General features: G+C 41.5%; 1 protein-coding gene across 1 annotated transcript in view; it reads left to right on the plus strand.

Moving 5' to 3' along the window:
• The window catches only part of LOC124789573 (rap guanine nucleotide exchange factor 4), a 271,079-nt gene that overhangs the window by 205,546 nt on the left and 47,059 nt on the right, over positions 1–18,474 (plus strand). Inside the window, exon 14 of the mRNA XM_047256978.1 lies at positions 8,210–8,439. Coding sequence (XP_047112934.1) covers positions 8,210–8,439 — 230 coding nt within the window. The remainder of the gene's footprint in view (positions 1–8,209; positions 8,440–18,474) is intronic.

Below are 18,474 nucleotides of genomic sequence, written 5' to 3' on the forward strand. Positions count from 1 at the left end.
GTTTTTTCTTGCCTTTGTTTGTTTCCTTTCTTTGTTCTTCTCCCTCTCTCACTGTCTTCCTTACTTTTTACCTTGCCTTCTTGTCCACCCTATGGTCTCCCCCTTTTTTTTTTTTCCTCCCTGTGCGTGCCTGAAGGCCGCACACACAGCCGGTGATGGGGTAACGTGTAAATCTCCCCACCCTGGGTAGACAAGTAAGGCACGCACGTACACCCTGGTAAAGGCCAGGCCCAGGGAGGGGTGATTGTCTGAGCTGACACCTACAGACCATGCCGATTGGTCCTTCCGTCAATTTCTCGGGAGGTGTGACCTGAGGTGTAAACATTCACCTAAGGCGGGAGTGCCCTCTGAGAGGGTCCCCACAAGGAAGGAGCATGCCATTGGAAACGCTGGCAATCATGGGGGATTTCTCTTCTTCTTATCTCTCGACTTCTGCCCAAAAATGGAAACTTGACCAGCCACCAGTGACAAAAGTACTACCGCCTGCCCCAGAGTTCCTTGTAGTTTCTAGATCTGAGGATGGAAGGGATTTTTCATCTGTCAACCCTTTCATTATTCAGAAGGGCGTAGATGCCATAGCCGGACCTGTCAAGTCTTGTACCAGGATGCATAACAGTACCTTGCTGTTAGAAACTGAGAGCGCCTTTCTGGCACAAAAACTCCTTCAGGCCACACTCCTGTACATGTTCCCTGTCCGGGTGGAGGCTCACCGCACTTGAATTTGTCGCGTGGTGTGGTATCTACTAGATCGCTCGACGGATTGCCTGATGAGGAGATTCAGTCTTTCCTCACTGAGCAGGGAATGATGGCTGCCCATAGGGTCATGGAAAAGGTCAACAATGACCTTGTACTGACCTGGACACTTTTTTTGACCTTTGATAGTGTTCAGCTGCCGGCTATGAGGTTATTTCTGTTCGCTCCTATGTCCCGACACCTACGCGCTGCTACCAGTGTCAGCTTATTAATCACACCCTCCAGTCTTGTTCTAATGCTGCTAAATGCGTCACTTATGGCAGGGACGCCCATGAGGGTGACTGTCCACCTTTGTCTCCTCGTTGCGTGAGCTGTCAGGGTGACCATGCAGCGTCCTCCGGCAACTGTCCCACCTACAAGGATGAACGCTGTATACAGGAAATTCGGGTCAAAGAGAAAGTGTCCACCTCGGCTGCTCGCAAGCTATTTGCTAGTGGGAAGCCCACGCTGCTCCCAGCGGGGAAATACAGTACTGTCCTCGCCTCTCCTCGGCCTACCAGGGAGGTGTCGACGCAGACATGCGATCTGACCTTTAGCGCTACAGTCGTCCGTTTGGCCAGTGCTAAGATCACCCAGTCAACGTCTCCTCTTCCTCCCATCACCCCTAAGACACAAGCACCTTCATCAGCTTCTGCCAAGACTAAGACCCAGAAGTCAGATGCTGCACAGGCCTTCAAAAAAGAAACCGTCCCCTGAAGACTTCCTACGTACCCCGAACTCCCAGCCATCGACCAGTACTTCGACTAAATGACCTTCCAAGAAGGCTCATAGGAAGCATAGTTCTCTTTCTCTGCCATGGCGTGTTTCTTCTCCTGCACCACGCAGCAGTTGCCGCCCCAGGCTGTCATCCGTTTTGCCTGACCACACCACTGGTAGCCGAACATCTGGCCATTCACCGGCGGAGGAAGCTCCCCTTCCGGCCATCTTAACATGGTGGCCAACGAACCTATTGAAAAAATGGATGATGACTCTCTGCATACTGATAGCAGCAGCAGTGCTCACTCAAAGCCAGGCCCTCAGCAGCCTTCGAGGTGACCCCTTCTTGATTCTCCTTTTTCTTTTCCTTCTCACGATGGCACTTCTTCATTGGAATATTCGCGGCATTTGCTCCAACCGAGAGGACTTAAAGTTGCTGCTATGCTTGCACTGTCCACTCATAGTAGCTTTCCAGGAAACGAAGCTACGCCCGTGCGACTTGGCACAATATACCTCTGTGCGTTTTGACCTACCTCCTGTGGCAGGTATTCTGGCTCATGGAGGGGTTATGTTGCTGGTCCGCGATGATATCTACTATGATCCCATCACATTGCACACCGATCTGCAGGCAATTGCCATCTGAATCACTCTCTCCACTTTTACATTTTCCATTTGTACCGTTTACACTCCATTGTCGTCTGCCGGTACTAGGGCAGACATGATGCAAATTATTGCTCAGCTACCTGCACCATTTATGTTGACTGGAGACTTCAAAGCCCACCATCCCCTTTGGGACTCTCCAGCATCGTGCCCGAGAGGCTCCCTGTTAGCAGATCTTTTCAACCACCTCAATCTTGTCTGCCTCAATACTTCTCTTTCGGACACAACTCACACCTATTCCCATTTAGACCTCTCTATATGTACTACCCAACTTGCATGATGGTTTGAGTGGTACGCTCTTTCTGATACGTATTCAAGTGACCACTTTCCTTGTGTTATCCATCTCCTTCATCATACCTAATCTCCATGCTCAACTAGCTGGAACATCTCCAAAGCAGACTGGGGGCTCTTCTCTTCCAGGGCGACATTTCAGGATCAAAACTTCGCAAGCTGCAATAGTCAGGTCACACACCTCACAGAAGTCATTCTCACTGCTGCTGAATATTCCATCCCTCATACTACTTCTTCTCCATGTTGTGTACCAGTTCCCTGGTGGACCGCAGCATGTAGAGACACTTTACCTGCTCGTCGACGTGCTTTACTCACCTTTAAATGCCACCCTACGATGGCGAATTGTATTAATTATAAACGATTACGTGTGCAGTGTTGTCGTGTTATTAAAGAAAGCAAGAAAGCCAGATGGGCTACTTTCACAAGCTCCTTAAACGTTTTTACTCATTCTTCTGTTGTCTGGGGTAGCCTGCTCTGGCTATCTGGCACTAAGGTCCACTCACCAGTTTCTGGGTTGATGGTCACGAATTACATCCTTGTGGCCCCTGAGGATGTCTCTAATGCCTTCGGCTGATTTTTCGCGGAGGTTTCGAGCTCCGCTCATTACCACCCTGCCTTCCTCCCCCGAAAACAGGCAGAGGAGGCAAGACCACCTAACTTCTGCTCCTCGAATCATGAAAGATATAATGCTCCATTCACCATGCGGGAACTCGAAAGTGCACTTGCCCAGTCATGGTCCTCCACTCTGGGGCCTGATTACATTCATATCAGATACTGAAGAACCTTTCTCCTGTGGGTAAAGGTTTTCTTCTTCGTACTTATAATTGCATCTGGATTGAGGGTCATGTTCCCACATGCTGGCGCGAATCTATTGTTGTCCCAATTCCTAAGCCGGGGAAGGACAAGCACTTGCCTTCCAGTTATCGACCCATTTCCCTTACCAGCTGTGTCTGTAAGGTGCTGGAACGAATGGTTAACTCTCGTTTGGTATGGCTGCTTGAATCTCGACACCTACTTACCAATGTACAATGTGGATTTCGTAGGCGCCACTCTGCTGTTGACTGTCTGGTTACCTTGTCGACCTTCATTATGAATAACTTCTTGCGGAAGTGCCAGACAGTGGCTGTGTTCTTTGATTTGGAAAAGGCTTACGACACCTGTTGGAGGGCGGGCATTCTCCGCACGATGCATACATGGGGCCTTCGCGGTCGCCTCCCTCTTTTTCTTCGTGCATTTTTAATGGATCGACAGTTCAGGATACATGTGGGTTCTGTCCTGTCCGACACCTTTTGCCAGGAGAATGGGGTGCCACAGGGCTCAGTTTTGGGCGTCGCTCTCTTCGCCATAGCGATCAATCCAGTAATGGATTGCCTCCCAGCTGATGTATCAGGCTCCCTTTTCGTGGACGATTTTACCATCTATTGCAGCACGCAGCGTGCATGTTTCCTGGAGCAATGTCTTCAGCGTTGTCTTGACCGTCTTTACTCCTGGAGTGGTTTGGCTTCCGTTTTTCTGCCGAGAAGATGGTCTGTATTAACTTCTGGTGCTACAACAAGTTTCTTCCACCGTCCTTACGTCTCGGTCCCATTGCTCTCCCATTCGTGGAGACAACAACATTTTTAGGTCTTCCATTTGACAGGAAACTTAGCTCCACATGTGTCATATTTGGCTGCCCATTGTACCCGTTCCCTAAATGTCCTCCGTGATCTCAGCGGTACGTCGTGAGGAGCGGATCGAACCGTCCTGCTTCACCTATATCGGTCGATCATCCACTCAAAGCTGGATTATGAGAGCTTTGTCTACTCCTCTGCACGGCTGTCCATCTTACGCTGCCTCAACTCTATACAACATGGGGGGTTACGTCTTGTGATCAGAACATTCTATACTAGTCCCATCGAGAGTCTTCATGCTGAAGCTGGTGAATTATTGCTGTGGCATGCCGATTGGTCTACACTTACTGAAAACAAGGTTCGGGCCTTGAAACCTCTCACCAGGGCTTGGATGACCTCTTCACACTGTTCTCGGTGGGAGGAGGTCATTTCGGCCCGGTTACAGATTGGACACTGCTGGTTCAGCCATCGCCATCTGCTGACGGCTGTGCCAGCGCCGTTCTGCCTATGTGGGCAATTGCTGATGGTACGCCACATTTTAATGTCCTGTTCGAATTTTAATACACTGCGCATTGATCTTGGCCTGGCATGTACTCTTTATGACATTTTAGCAGATGACCCAGGAGCAGCTGCCTGCATTCTTCGTTTTATCCACTTGACAAACCTGTCTAAGGACATTTGATTATGCTGTTTTCTTTTAATCCCTTGCCTGTTAATGTACCTTTTATAGTGTTGTCCTTTTTAGTTCCTGTTTTAACCTTGTGCCTCACAGTGCATTCATAACTTAGTCTGGGCGCTAATGACCACTGTAGTTGTGCGCCCTAAAACCACAAAAAAAAAATAAATAAAAATGCTCTCCAGCCTTGTCACTTAGTTATTCTCTTCATTTCAGCATAACTGTTGCAGCCTACATTATCGGCAATTTGCTTCATATACTCATATCTATTTCTGTCTTGCTGCCCAGAAACCAAAGTCATCCTCTCCCTTCCATTTTTTGATAAAGTACTCTTGTGAGTATTTTTGGTGCTTGTGAAACTTCACAGATTTGCATCTATTTCTTTTTGCTTTCTTTGTTAGTGTAGTATAATAATTGCTTTCATTTCAAAATCTGATGACAATTCTTCATATGAGTGCACTGCTTGGGCTAATGATGCTTGTTGTCATCGCTGCTGCTACCGCCACCGCCACCGCCATTGCCGTTGCCACCACCACCACCACCAGTGTTTCATCCAAGATTTTTACTAGCGTAGGATCTACTACATGTTTGTTACAATTCATTTTGCATTTTCTTCCTACAGTAGGCAGATATTTTTTTAACACCACAACAATGGGTACAGTATTACACCATTACAGGTGACAGAAGGTCATTTACAACACTAAGAATATAAGGTGTGAAATTGACTGATATACAACATGAAGAAAGAAGACACAGTCAAAGTACAGCAAATGTACATACATAACACCACTGAATACAGTGTGGAGCCAACATACAAGTACAGCAATGGCTGCCATGGGCAGATCCTGATGGAAGCAAGATGGCAGTTAACATGCTCCTTAAATACTTTTCAGGCACAGTGTAAGATGTAGTTCAAGTACCTCCACAATATTTCTGTGAGCAGCTGATCATTGCCTTAAATTGCTGTTTCACTGGATTAACTGAAATCTTCAATATGATTTCACCAACTCACAACCAAACTGTCACCTTTTAAACTAATGTAGGCATACATTACAGCTTTGTCTCTCATCAAAACCTACATTTCAAGAAAATAAAGTAACTACAAAAAAAAGTCATTGTTCTCTTCTCTTGCTGTTTGTGCATGCATGACATCACATGCCACAGCATTATTATGTCATAGGACAAAGCCAACATCAGATATCATTAAGATCAGCTGACTCTATTCATCGGGCACTCAGGCACCTGAAGACAATGAGCAGCTAGATTGTAGAAATATTATGCAGTTATTATTATATCATCTTAAATAATTTATGTGAACCATTTAAGTAGTTGTTATGACAAGGAAATCGTAAAACAGTGCAGTTAGTAACAAATGTCAGCACTTTGAGTAAAGTGGTTGCATGTCTGCCCTTGTGAACTATGTTAAAGGTTGTGATGGCTCTGTCTCATGCTCTGCTTTGCTACTCTCAGGAACTGTGATGTTTTTTTCAACTTCAACATATAGTTGAGATTGATATTCGAAAGTATCATATACCAAAACTTGTAGCTCTATTTTAATTTCTGTAAATAGTTTTACTTTGTCAGAAAGGTATATAACTGACTTTTGTTAGTCACCATCCTGGCTACTCAAGGGGGAGGACTAGAAAAATTCTAAATTTAATGGAGTACAGAAAATGTTCTAGTCCTCATTATATTTTTTGAGTAACAGTATTTCAGTGTTTCAGCTACTTTTTCCCCCCTTCAAAACTTATTCGTGCTACTGGATCTGAGTCCTGGATGCCCTTAGTCATTTAGCCAATTCACTGAATTATGATCCCAGGCCTCATTTTGCGAAAGACTGTATATTTCTGAATTGGAGACTATGCAATCTTGAGAGTACAGAAGCAGATGTCATGTATCAAACTATACAAACGGGACATAGCCAGGCCATTCTGAGAACGTTTTGCAACACAAGCAACTTATCATTTAGCACTTCCCTCCCCACCCCACCCTACCCCACCCCACCCACCCTCATTCCTTTTTCCTCATATATTTTCACCCATGCACCCATGTCAGATTTTCCTGCTTACTGCGATACGCACTATATACAGATCTTGCACCTGGGCATCTCTTTCAGCTTGCTGATACTAACTATGATATGTCCCGAAATGGTGGCTTTTGTCATTTGGGCCTTGAACCAATCCTGGACTTAACATAATACGTAGTACCTGCAAAAATGGAAATATGTACTCATTATTAAAATGTAAGTGTAGTTTGTTGATTTGCATTTAAAGAATGATTACTGTGTTCCATACTATGAAGTTTTTGTGTAAAATAGAAACAGTGCTTTATTAAAATGTAAATTGACGAAATCCTCAGTTGAATAAAAATAGTGGGTCACTCGCCAAAATAAACTCAAGAATAGTGCTACTTACAGCATTACAACAACAACAACTAAAACTAATATGAGGAACTCAGTCACTACAGAGGAGGAATTATAAGTCACTCTTGGTAAAGGGACTGGTAGTTCATAATCTTGCATACTTTTTCCCGTTGTTTTCATGTGAGGTATTTTCTTAGTTCTTGTTTTGAAATTATGAAGTAGGCCTTTTTCTCATTCTACTACTGTTAATTTATCGTTACTGTTCCCTCTTATATTTTGATTTAGTGTTTCAGTTTTTCTTCTTGATTTGTAGCTTGATTTTTGGAATGTCATTTTGCTTGCTTGTTGTTGTTGTTGTTGTTGACTGATGATCTTCATAATTGTTACTAATATCTGTTGACATTCTATGTGAAAGACCCACATTTGGGTTCCCACCTTACACATTGTCACCCCCACCTCCTAGCCCCCCCCCCCCCCCCCCCCAATCCCACCCACCACCTTCTTTCCACTCCTTGGGCAGTTTCTTTCCTCATTCAGCCATGTTCAAAGGACCCAGTGATTCTGGAACCTCATAATTCATGTTCACCTGACAGCCATATCTGGTAGCCTTTCCTAGATATCAGATCTATTTCGTGAGGATGACCATTACAGTTAGTGTTAGTTTTAAATTTCATATTTGATTTTTCTGATGTTTTCTAAAGACAAACATTTTGTCAGTGAACTAGTTTTGCTACAAACTGTGCAGACATGATATGCAACAGCTGCCACAAAACCATTCCTTAAGTCATAGCAAGATTTCACAGGGCAAGGGATAAATGCAGAGAGGGTGAAAAATTAAATTTTCTGTAGTTCAGTTCCACCTGATAGAGGAAACCTTGAAATACTTGGTTAAAGTAATAAGTGTATGTGTGGCCTGTAAAAGCCTTCAGAACGTCTTTCTAAACATGTTACATTCACATATAACTGTGTAATTTGATTTTTCCATAATTCAATAGGATCAGTCTTAAAACTAATTCCCATTTCAAGCATACTGGAATATGCCACAAAATTAATGTGTTTTCATGATTTATGGGATGGTTTTCTTGTGGTGACATTTTGAAATGATAATTAAATATTACTTTAATACTGTAAAATTAAGTGTGGATCTTTGTCCTTTTCCAGCTGCAAGGAGTATCAAAACATCAATGCATTTTTTGCTATAGTTATGGGTCTCAGTAACGTAGCAGTTAGCAGGCTGTCTCTAACGTGGGAAAAACTCCCTTCAAAGTTCCGTAAACTGTACACTGAATTTGAAGGTTTGATAGATCCAAGCAGAAACCACAGGACATACAGGATAGCTGTGGGAAAAATGCAGCCTCCAATGATTCCCTTCATGCCACTTCTTTTAAAAGGTACTACTGGATAACATTTTCTCTTTGTTGAATAAATTCTTTGATACTTGGAAAACATTTAAAATATAATTGTGAAGACTGAATGAATACTAGGAAGATTGTTCAAAGTGTGAAACATCAGTTTCTATACTAGAATTTGAGTCAGAGAAGCTGATAATATGTGTTCCGTTTTGCAGCCTAACATTTCCCTTGAGTTGCAGACTTCCTGACAATACACATTGTAACTCTCCTACTCGCAGCTGTTCATGAAGAATGAATTGATACAGAATTTCACTGTAATTGCAGTTTACTCCAAAATAATAAGTTTGTTGTAATGTATGTAAAATTGTTCAAAAGCAGGAAGCAAAGCACTTATTGTAATTATGTTTATGGATTGATGATAGTTGACCATAGTCATTCGATTATTTGCAGCAATTCCTTGGTTCTTATTGATCATCATACAACATGCTGAACTAGTGATTTTTTAAAATTAAATTCAACATCCAAATTTAGTAATTTTTACATATTTTCAAATTTTCTTGGACAAGTAATATTCAAAACATATCTTTCCACTCTGCTTGCTCAGCCATCGCTTTTTACACTAACAGTCATACTAAAACTGTTCACACTGCCTCCCTTTATACAACTGTACTGACTGCTTGGGATGCTACAACAGTCTTATAACAACAGCTCCTCCCAAAGTCCTGACATAAAATAAAAACAATGATATACTGACAGAAAAAAATCACATCACCAAGAAGGGATTATGCAACATAAACAAAAGTTGGTAGGTGTGTTTCTACACCTAAAAGATGATGTCTATTCAAGTTTTGCACCAGTCACATGAGAGTTGAGCAAGCAGTGCCACTATGAGGATGCAAGTCAGGTTTGCATTAAATACGCACTATAACAGTCATAAGCATTAGTTACCTTTGAGGTTGAATGTGGCAAGTTCTTGATAGTCAAGAATGTCTTTAAGGCAACAAAGACGCCATTATCAACACCTCACTGAGTTTGAATGGGGTCATGTTAACAGGACTATGAGAAGCTGCATGTTCCTTCTGCGATACTGCACATAGACTTGACACCAATGTACCCATTGTACATGATGACTGGCAGTGTCATCATGAGAATGTATGGTAGCTGGAATATGGATGGCCATGTGGCACTACTGAGAGGGATGACAATTGTGTTCGGTATATGGCTCTAGTGCATCATACTGCATCTGCAGCAGCAATATGAGCGGCAGATGGCATCACAGTAACACAAAAACTGTTACAAATTAGTTACTTCAAGGACAGCTCCAAACCAGAGACCCCGAAGCATGCGTTCCATTGACTCCAAATGACTGGCATTTTCAACTTTAGTGGTGTCAAACGAGAGCTCATTGGGGGGCAAGGTGGAGGTTTGTTGTGTTTTGTGCTGAAAGCTGGTTCTGCCTCTGTGCCAGTGATGACTATTTGTTCGCATAAGGATGCCAGTTGAGGGCCTGAAACCAGCCTGTCTGTGCGCTAGACACACTGGACCTGTATCTGGAGTTATAGTCTGGGATGCAATTTTATGACATCAAGAGCAGTCTCGTGGTTATCTCGCACACCCCAATTGCGAATTTGTACATCAGTCTTCTGATTCGACCTGATGTGCTACCATTCATGAAAAGCATTCCAGGAGGTGTTTTCCAACAGGATAATGCTGACCCACATAACACTGTTGTAACTGAAGATGCTCTGTAGAGTTTAAACATGTTCCCTTCATTTACTTGATCACAAATCTGTCTCCATTTGAGCACATATGGGACATCATTGGACGATAACTCCAGCTTCATCCACAACCTGCATTAACCATTCCATTATTGACCGACCAGGTGCAACAGGCATGGAACTCTTTCCCACAAACTGACATCCAACATCTGTACATCACAATGCATGCACGTTTGCGTGCTTGAGTTCAACATTCTGGCGGTTACACTGTTTATTTATATACTAGAATTTCACATTTTCAGTGGCTTACATCATGTCTACATTAATTTTTGCTCTGTCAGTGTATTTCACATACAAATAAAGTGCAACATAAAGGTTTTTAAAAGTTAACAAATAGTTATTCTCATATTTTGCTCCTTTTGTATAATATTTATAATAATTTGAGTTTAGGAAAATTAATTTTTGAAAAACTGCATTGTTGTGAAATATTTTTTATTCTGTATCATATTTGGAAAAGGTAAGTCAAAAATTTCTTAATAGCTGTTTTGTATGCTACAGGATTACACACAATTCTTATTTCTTAAATCTCTGCTTCAAAAGTTAATCTATAATGTTTTGTCCAATTTTTGCCTACAAAACTGGAAAATTCAACTTATCAATACTGTGCTGCAAGATAAAATGGTGAGGCCAATACCTGTTGAAAGGAACTCCTGTAATTAAAACATATTACAGCAGTTATTTTTAACATTAACTGAATTGTGCATCAGTGATTAACAGAAGTTGCTAGATTTTATATGGCAGTCTGAAAACTGACTTAATATTATGTCTCTTAGAGGTTACACATAACAATAGAAATGTTCGACAAAGACCATTCTTATGGCAAAATGGCATACAGCAAGCTGTTAGAAGTCTACACTCCAAACATAATTTCAGAAAATTACACCAAAATATAAGATGTTTTAGGGGAACTCTTCCTCCAATTATTAGTCACAAGATTACAACAGTAGTCAACAATTCATTGTTTTTATTCAATGTACATACAATAATGATACAGCACACACAATACAATATCAATACAGTAGTCATCCCCAAAGAGCATAAGTACATGTCATATTGACCAACACAAAGATAAATCTCATTTTTATATCACAGTTAACTTATGAATCCATGCTTGCTCTTGCTCTACATCATTTGCCCCCTCCCCTTTTAGGAGTGCTTTGCTTGGCTATTAATGTGCGTTATATGTATATTGAAGTGGTCTGTCAGGTCCATCAACTGGATTGAACTTGAAAACTCAGGGTGACCCGGACCATTGAGTGTCGACAAAGTATTTGTCTACCAGACTGAGTAAACATCATCGGCGTTTTGATCTGTTCAGTCAGAGAAATGTTTCTGATCTTGTCTGACATGTTATGTAGGGAACAAAACAATTCGGCTCTTTCACTGCATGGTTCATGCAGCCAAGTATCAGAGTATGCTGGCTTAAGGCAGTCAACTGACCCCGTGCCTAGTTTACCATTTTTTTCATTTATAAATGTTTTGTCGCTCCTGTCAGTGACATAAAAGGTCCCTGATATGAAGGGGAAGAGGAAGCCTAGTGATGCCTTCTCTAATCCAAACAAACTCGCATTTGAAGACGTGGTTTTTGGAAGAAAATTGGTTTTCTACATGCCACAGCAGTCTGATGGATTTGACGGGTTGCACATGAGTTTTCCAGGTATGTAAAAATGTGGCATATTACCTAACCAACAGATTGAAATGATGAGAGGGTAGGGAATATTTGCCCAGTATTTTCAGTTGCTCTCCATAGACTAATTGGACAGAGGAACACTTTAAGTCTTGTTTCATTACTGTGCGGAGTCCTAGAAGTATTAACAGCAGTGCTGTTGTCCTGGATTTTGTATGGCTGCCTAAAGCTGCTTTCACGGTGGAGTGCATAGGTTCTATCGTCTTGTTGCTATCAGGATGGTAGCTCTTAATTAATGTGTGTTTGCACCTACATAATTTCAGGAGCTCCTTGAACAGTTGGCAAACCGCTTACCCCTGTCCATGGTAATACTTTGAGGAATGCCAAACCTGTAGAATCAAGCAGGGATCAAGGCTCCGGTGGCAGAAATTTCTGCAATGTTTCATACTGGCACAGCCTCAGGCCACCTGGTGAATCTATCTGCCATGATATTTAGAAAACAATAGCCTTCTGAAAAGGAGAGTGACTAACAATATCCAAAGGCAAGTGTGAGAATCTCTCCGAAGAAGACGGGAAGTTTTCCACTGGAGCAATAGTGTGGCAAGAGATTTTACAACTTTGCGTCTTGTGCAACACCAAACCCATTGACAGCAATCTTTCTGTATTCCTAGCCCTAACAACCCTGTCTGATACTAACTTTAAAGTCGCTCATATCCCAGAGAGTGCTCGGTTGTGAAAACTGTCAAACACTGAGTGTCACCACTTATCTGGGATAAATGGATGTATCTTGTTTCCTGAAGTGTAACACCAAATCCCTTGCCTTGCCTAGTGCAGTGGCAGGCACTCAAGGTGTAAGTCTGTTGATGCAGGATCAGACTGACACTGCTGAAGGAAGCTGTATGTATCTTGCTCTGCTGCCTTGTCAGTTCAGTTAATGATGGAAAATGCCTCACAATTGTGCAGGTGCATTTGATGTGGTGAATTAAGGTCAGTCTCATGTTGGAATATGGAAGTCAGCGGTTTATGGTCTGTGAAAACCTTAAATACCTGTCCCTCTTGGAGCAGCCACAAATGTTTGACACCTAATGGTGAGGAGTTCCCTGTCAAACACGCTTCATTGTTTCTGCTGCACAAGCAGTTTTTTGGAAAAAAAAAGCCAAGGGTCGCCATTTCATTGTGTTATATTGTTGTAACACCATGCCCAGCACTGACTGACTTGCATCAACCGACAAGGCGAATGGTGCATTTTGAAAAGGATGTGCAACAATATAGCATTTGCCAATGCATTTTTAGGTCACAATACTTGGATGTAGTTTCAGGAGTCCACAGAACTTTCCTATTACCAGATGTATTCTTACCAGTGAGCAACTTGCTAAGTTGCTCCTGCAGTTCTGCCAAATGTGGCAAGTATCTTCTGTAATAATTTAACATTTCCAGGAAACATCTAAGGCCTTTAAATGTGGAAGGAGGGGGCATGTTTACAATACTTTTCACTTTGTCAGATAGTGGTGAAATAACATGGTGTGATATGGAATAACCAAGGCTCTTTACTTCATATTTTGCAAAAACACAGGCTTGTCCTTATTAATTATAACACCAGAGCACTCCAGTCTGCTGACCGAAGCAGATAGGTGATTGATGTGCTCCTCTTTGGTTTTTGAAAACACTTAACACATCATCCATGTAACAGAACATGAATGGCAGGCCATGCAGGACCCCATGCATAAAACATTGTCAAGTTTGGACAACATTTCACAGGTCAAAAGGCATAGTATTGTGCTCAAAAATACCTAAAGTTGTAGTCACAGCTGTAATTTTTTCTGTCTCTTTCACAGCCATAGGTGTTTGCAAGAAAGCCTTAGCACAGTCAACAATATTGAAATAGTAAGCATCTTCTAGGCTGCTATGTGATGTAATGCTGTTTGAAGTAGTGGAAACTGGTCCGGACTAGTGTGTGTGTTTAAACCTTGTGGTCTCCACATGTTCTCCATAACCCATTTTTCTTCTTTACCATTTGCAATGAAACTGCCCGCATGCTATATGGTCTTGATACAGCTCCTTCAGTGATCATTTTATCGAATTCCTGTTCTGCTGCAGGTAACTTATTAGGAGGCAAGTGCCGAGGTCTGAAATCCACAGGCTGACACAGTGTTGTCCTAATATAATGTTTAGTGGAATGACTTCTGCTGTTTTTGGCCCGCCAAATCCGTCAGCACATGAAACTCTTGCAGCAGCTGTTGACCAAAGCCGTTGACCGATGCACAGACAGCTTTAAAGAAGGAAGAGGGGGAAGTAGCTTGGCCACCATCTGCCAATATGGCAGTGCAAAGCAGGTGCCATAACTGTTCAGATGTGCAGTCCAAATCTTTTTCCAATACACAAATTTTCCCTTGCAGTTAAGCACTTTCATCTTCTAATTAATGAGCTGTTGACCTTTTCACAGAACACAGTTCTTGTCTCAGAAATTTGTTGTCCAAGTACCTTGCAGGTCTTTCTCTACTCCAAATGCTCAATTGTTTCATGTGAGTAAGTGTTCTGTGTCTTCTCATGTAGCGCATTCGCGTGCGCTCTGAACTGAGACAGTAGCCATATTGACTGCTGTATAACCAATGTGGAAGACATGGATAGCCCAAAATCTTTCTGTGACCAAAAGTGGCAGAGTCGCGCAGTATACAGGCTGACATAGTCATGAGTTTGGGAGGAAGAGGCAGTTGCACTAAGCATTGGTGCATCAAATCTGGCACAATCAAAAAATGTCAGAGAAAGTCGGCTCCTAAAAGTGGCCCAGTCACTTCAGCAATAATTACATGTAGGCCAGAAGTTGTCATCTAGTTCCAAAGTTAGTGTTTTCTGCCCATATAGTCTGACTAGAATTGGTGCCAGCCATGAGAAAAGGAACATCTTCATTTTTGCAACATTCATTGATAATTTCTGGATATATACTGATTTCTGAACCAATGTCCCCTAGGAAAAGTGCACCAGATATTCTGTCTTTGATAGGTAATTGGGTGGAGTCCATAACAGGTGACACCAGTCCTTTCTTTCTGCATTTTAGGTGCTATGGAAAAATCCTGACAAGTGCGTGCACTTACTGGCACTCGTCACTCTGATCTGGGTATGTGCAAGGGCTTGTGCACTACCTCACTGCATCAGCAAAACACCTATAGTACCAACACCACTTCCACATTACTGGTTGTTCCCGCATCAGACCCCATCATTGTGGCCATGCTTCTTCAGCCATGCATTTAGTCTGGCTAGTTCATTCATCAACTGTCCCATAACTCTGCCTTGTGCCTGTGCGCCTTGTGCCTGTGCTGCCACAATGCATGCATCAGGGATCTTTACCGTAGCTGTATTCACTATGCGTGGTCTAGAGCCTCCTATCATAACCTCATTCACAGTGGCACAGGCTGTATTATCCTTGTGTGCGATCCCAACCACATCTGCTTTGCATGCCATTTCATCCACGGAGAGATCTGTAAAAGCATAAAGAATGGCCCTCACATTTTTTGGCAGTCTTCAAAGCCAGAAAATTTTTAGAGACTGTTCTGGTAGCAGTTCATTACCCATCATTGCACATAGCATGTGAAACATGTGGGATGGAAAATCACTGGAACATGCTCACCCTCAATTTTTTGTAACCTAGATTCCAGCAGTAGCACAAAACACTGGAGTACAGCTTCATTGAACACAGCATAAGATTGTCAGTGTAAAATATCATGCAACTGTTTGATCATGTTTAACTCCAACTATGACAACATCAATGTAAACTGTTCCATGTCAGATAAGGGTCATTGTAATCAAAAAATGACCTCCACCTGTATTAACCAAAGTTACACCCTGGTTGGCCAGAAAGGTGGAAATTTTATGTTACAGATCTTGTTGTTGCTGGAGCCTGTGCTGGTATTCCAAGCAGTTGTCTCCGGCATAGTGATTCTGGCAAGTGATGGGTCCTGACACTCCCCTTCAAAGCAATGGTTGTGGTGGAATCCATTTTTTTGTGCATACAATTAAATAGGGTCTCTGCATTCTTCAATATAAGGCTACCACATAGGGGAACTCTTCCTCCAGTTATTAGACACATGATTATGACTGTAGTTGACACTTCACTGTATTTATTCATGATACATAGAATAATGATACAGTGCACAAATACAATATCAACATGGTAGCCATCAACAAAGAACATAAGCATGTAACTCATATTGATCAATACAAAGATAAATCTCATATTTATATCACATCTAACTCTGAAATCAATGCTTGCTCTCACTCCATACTGACTGTCCATTTAAGCCCACCACAGTGTCATCTAAATAGAAAATAAGTCTTCTTTCTCTTTCAAAAACAATGAAATTGTATAAATAAATGTGCTCCAGTTGTCAAGTGCATGGATTTGGAGGAGGAATTAAAAAATTTTGTGAGAAGAAATAAATTTCTTTTAGTTGTAAGATGAACATCAGGAAGGAAGAAGTTAATGCTTTCCTAAAGATGTTTATATGATATTATGAATGCAGATTCTCTGTTCACTATAGGTCAGGGAGAACTACAGTGGGAGCCAAGTGAGAGGGTGAATATAACTTTATTTAATGTCGAGGGCTAACTCTAATCATTCTAATTACCACAATCAAAATTGTAAATTTCTTCATCATGCATAAAACTGTCAAAAATGCTGCACTGTGTGTAGAAAATTTCCAGATACAAAACAGAGGCAGTTTCAAACATTACTAGGCACAAAATAAATAGACTCAAGAACACAAATGATATTCAATTTCCTGATGGCAGTATCACTGAAACAGATGGCGTTAAATTCAAATCTTTGGTTGCTAGATTCGATGAATTCTCCCTAACACTAACACCAAACACAGAGAGAGGAAAATTAGTATCAAAAGCAGATCTTCTAAGTTTACTTTGACAGGCATTGTGTACTCCACCAGAAAACACCATTTTTGTCAAATCAACTGGTAAAGTGGTTACAAAATTATTAGGGCACTGAAAAGTAATAACTCTTCTGGTTATTTTGGTATTTCAACCACAGCTCAAAAATCTTGAGATGATTTGACAGTGTATCCCCAAAGTAACCTTTATAATCAGTCAATAAGTGAAGGTGTTTTTTTCTGAAAGACTGAAATATGTGGCAGTAATAAGGCTTTATCAAATTGGAAATAAGCGCATGACCTCTAATTATAGAAGCAACTCCCACCTTTGTGTGTTCCCAAACTTCTTGAGAAGGATGCTTAGAACACCATATTGAAGCCAACAGTTGCTACAGGCACTTCCCTACTGAGTAGGTAATACATAATTTCACAAATTGCTGGCACTTTCTGTGCTTTTGCCAAGACCTTTGAATGTGTAGTTCATAAAATCTTAATGGGGAAACTAGACTAATGTGACATTAAAGACATTTCCCTTACAGGATTGGAGTCATAATTAACAACAGAAAACAGAGAGACAAATTAGAAAATGATGTTACAGAAATAAGACTAAATTCAGAATGGGGAAACATTGAACATTAAATATGGTGTCAAGAGATTTAGTGCATCACCTGCTTGTGTTCTTGACCTTCTAGTGCTTTCTGTCTTTAAAGATAATAAATTGTTTCAAAACTTAAAGGTGCCTCCTCAAACCTTTTTTATTCAGTGATGTTGTTTGGTTTGAGTTTCTCCAATGTTTAAAGCCTCTGCAGAATAAAGGGAAAAATTAGACCTCATGTATAAAAGCAATAATAATTATTGAGGGTAATTAGTTAGACTTTGACTTTCTTGTCAGTGTCTGTCTTGACAAAACATACATGCACTACATAGAGACAAATACTGAAACAAAATTAGAATTATATATTAATACCTTCAGCTGCTGATGGGCATGGCAAATCATCGAGTAAAACTGAAGTGATATCTGGTGGTCCCCAGGGAAGGGTCCTGGGACCTTGACTGTTCCTGATCTATATAAATGACCTGGGTGACAATCTGAGCAGTTCTCTTAGGTTGTTCGCAGATGATGCTGTAATTTACTGTCTAGTAAGGTCATCCGAAGACCAGTATCAGTTGCAAAGCAATTTAGAAAATTGCTGTATAGTGTGGCAGGTGGCAGTTGATGCTAAATAGTGAAAAGTGTGAGGTGATCCACATGAGTTCCAAAAGAAATCCATTGGAATTCGATTACTCGAAAAATAGTACAATTCTCAAGGCTGTCAATTCAACTAAGTACCTGGCTGTTAAAATTACGAACAACTTCAGTTGGAAAGACCACATAGATAATATTGTGGGGAAGGCGAGCCAAAGGTTGTGTTTCATTGGCAGGACACTTAGAAGATGCAAGTCCACTAAATTGACAGCTTACACTGCACTCGTTCGTCCTCTGTTAGAATATTGCTGCGCGGTGTGGGATCCTTACCAGGTGGGATTGACGGAGGACATCGAGAAGGTGCAAAAAAGGGCAGCTCGTTTTGTATTATCACGTAATAGGGGGGAGAGTGTGGCAGATATGATACGCGAGTTGGGAAGGAAGTCATTAAAGCAAAGCCGTTTTTCGTCGTGGCGAGATCTATTTACGAAATTTCAGTCACCAACTTTCTCTTCCGAATGCGAAAATAATTTGTTGAGCCCAATCTCCATAGGTAGGAATGATCATCAAAATGAAATAAGAGAAATCAGAGCTCGAACAGAAAGG

This window comes from Schistocerca piceifrons, chromosome 3, assembly GCF_021461385.2.
Source record: "Schistocerca piceifrons isolate TAMUIC-IGC-003096 chromosome 3, iqSchPice1.1, whole genome shotgun sequence".
In the NCBI taxonomy this organism is placed as follows: Eukaryota; Metazoa; Arthropoda; class Insecta; order Orthoptera; family Acrididae; genus Schistocerca; species Schistocerca piceifrons.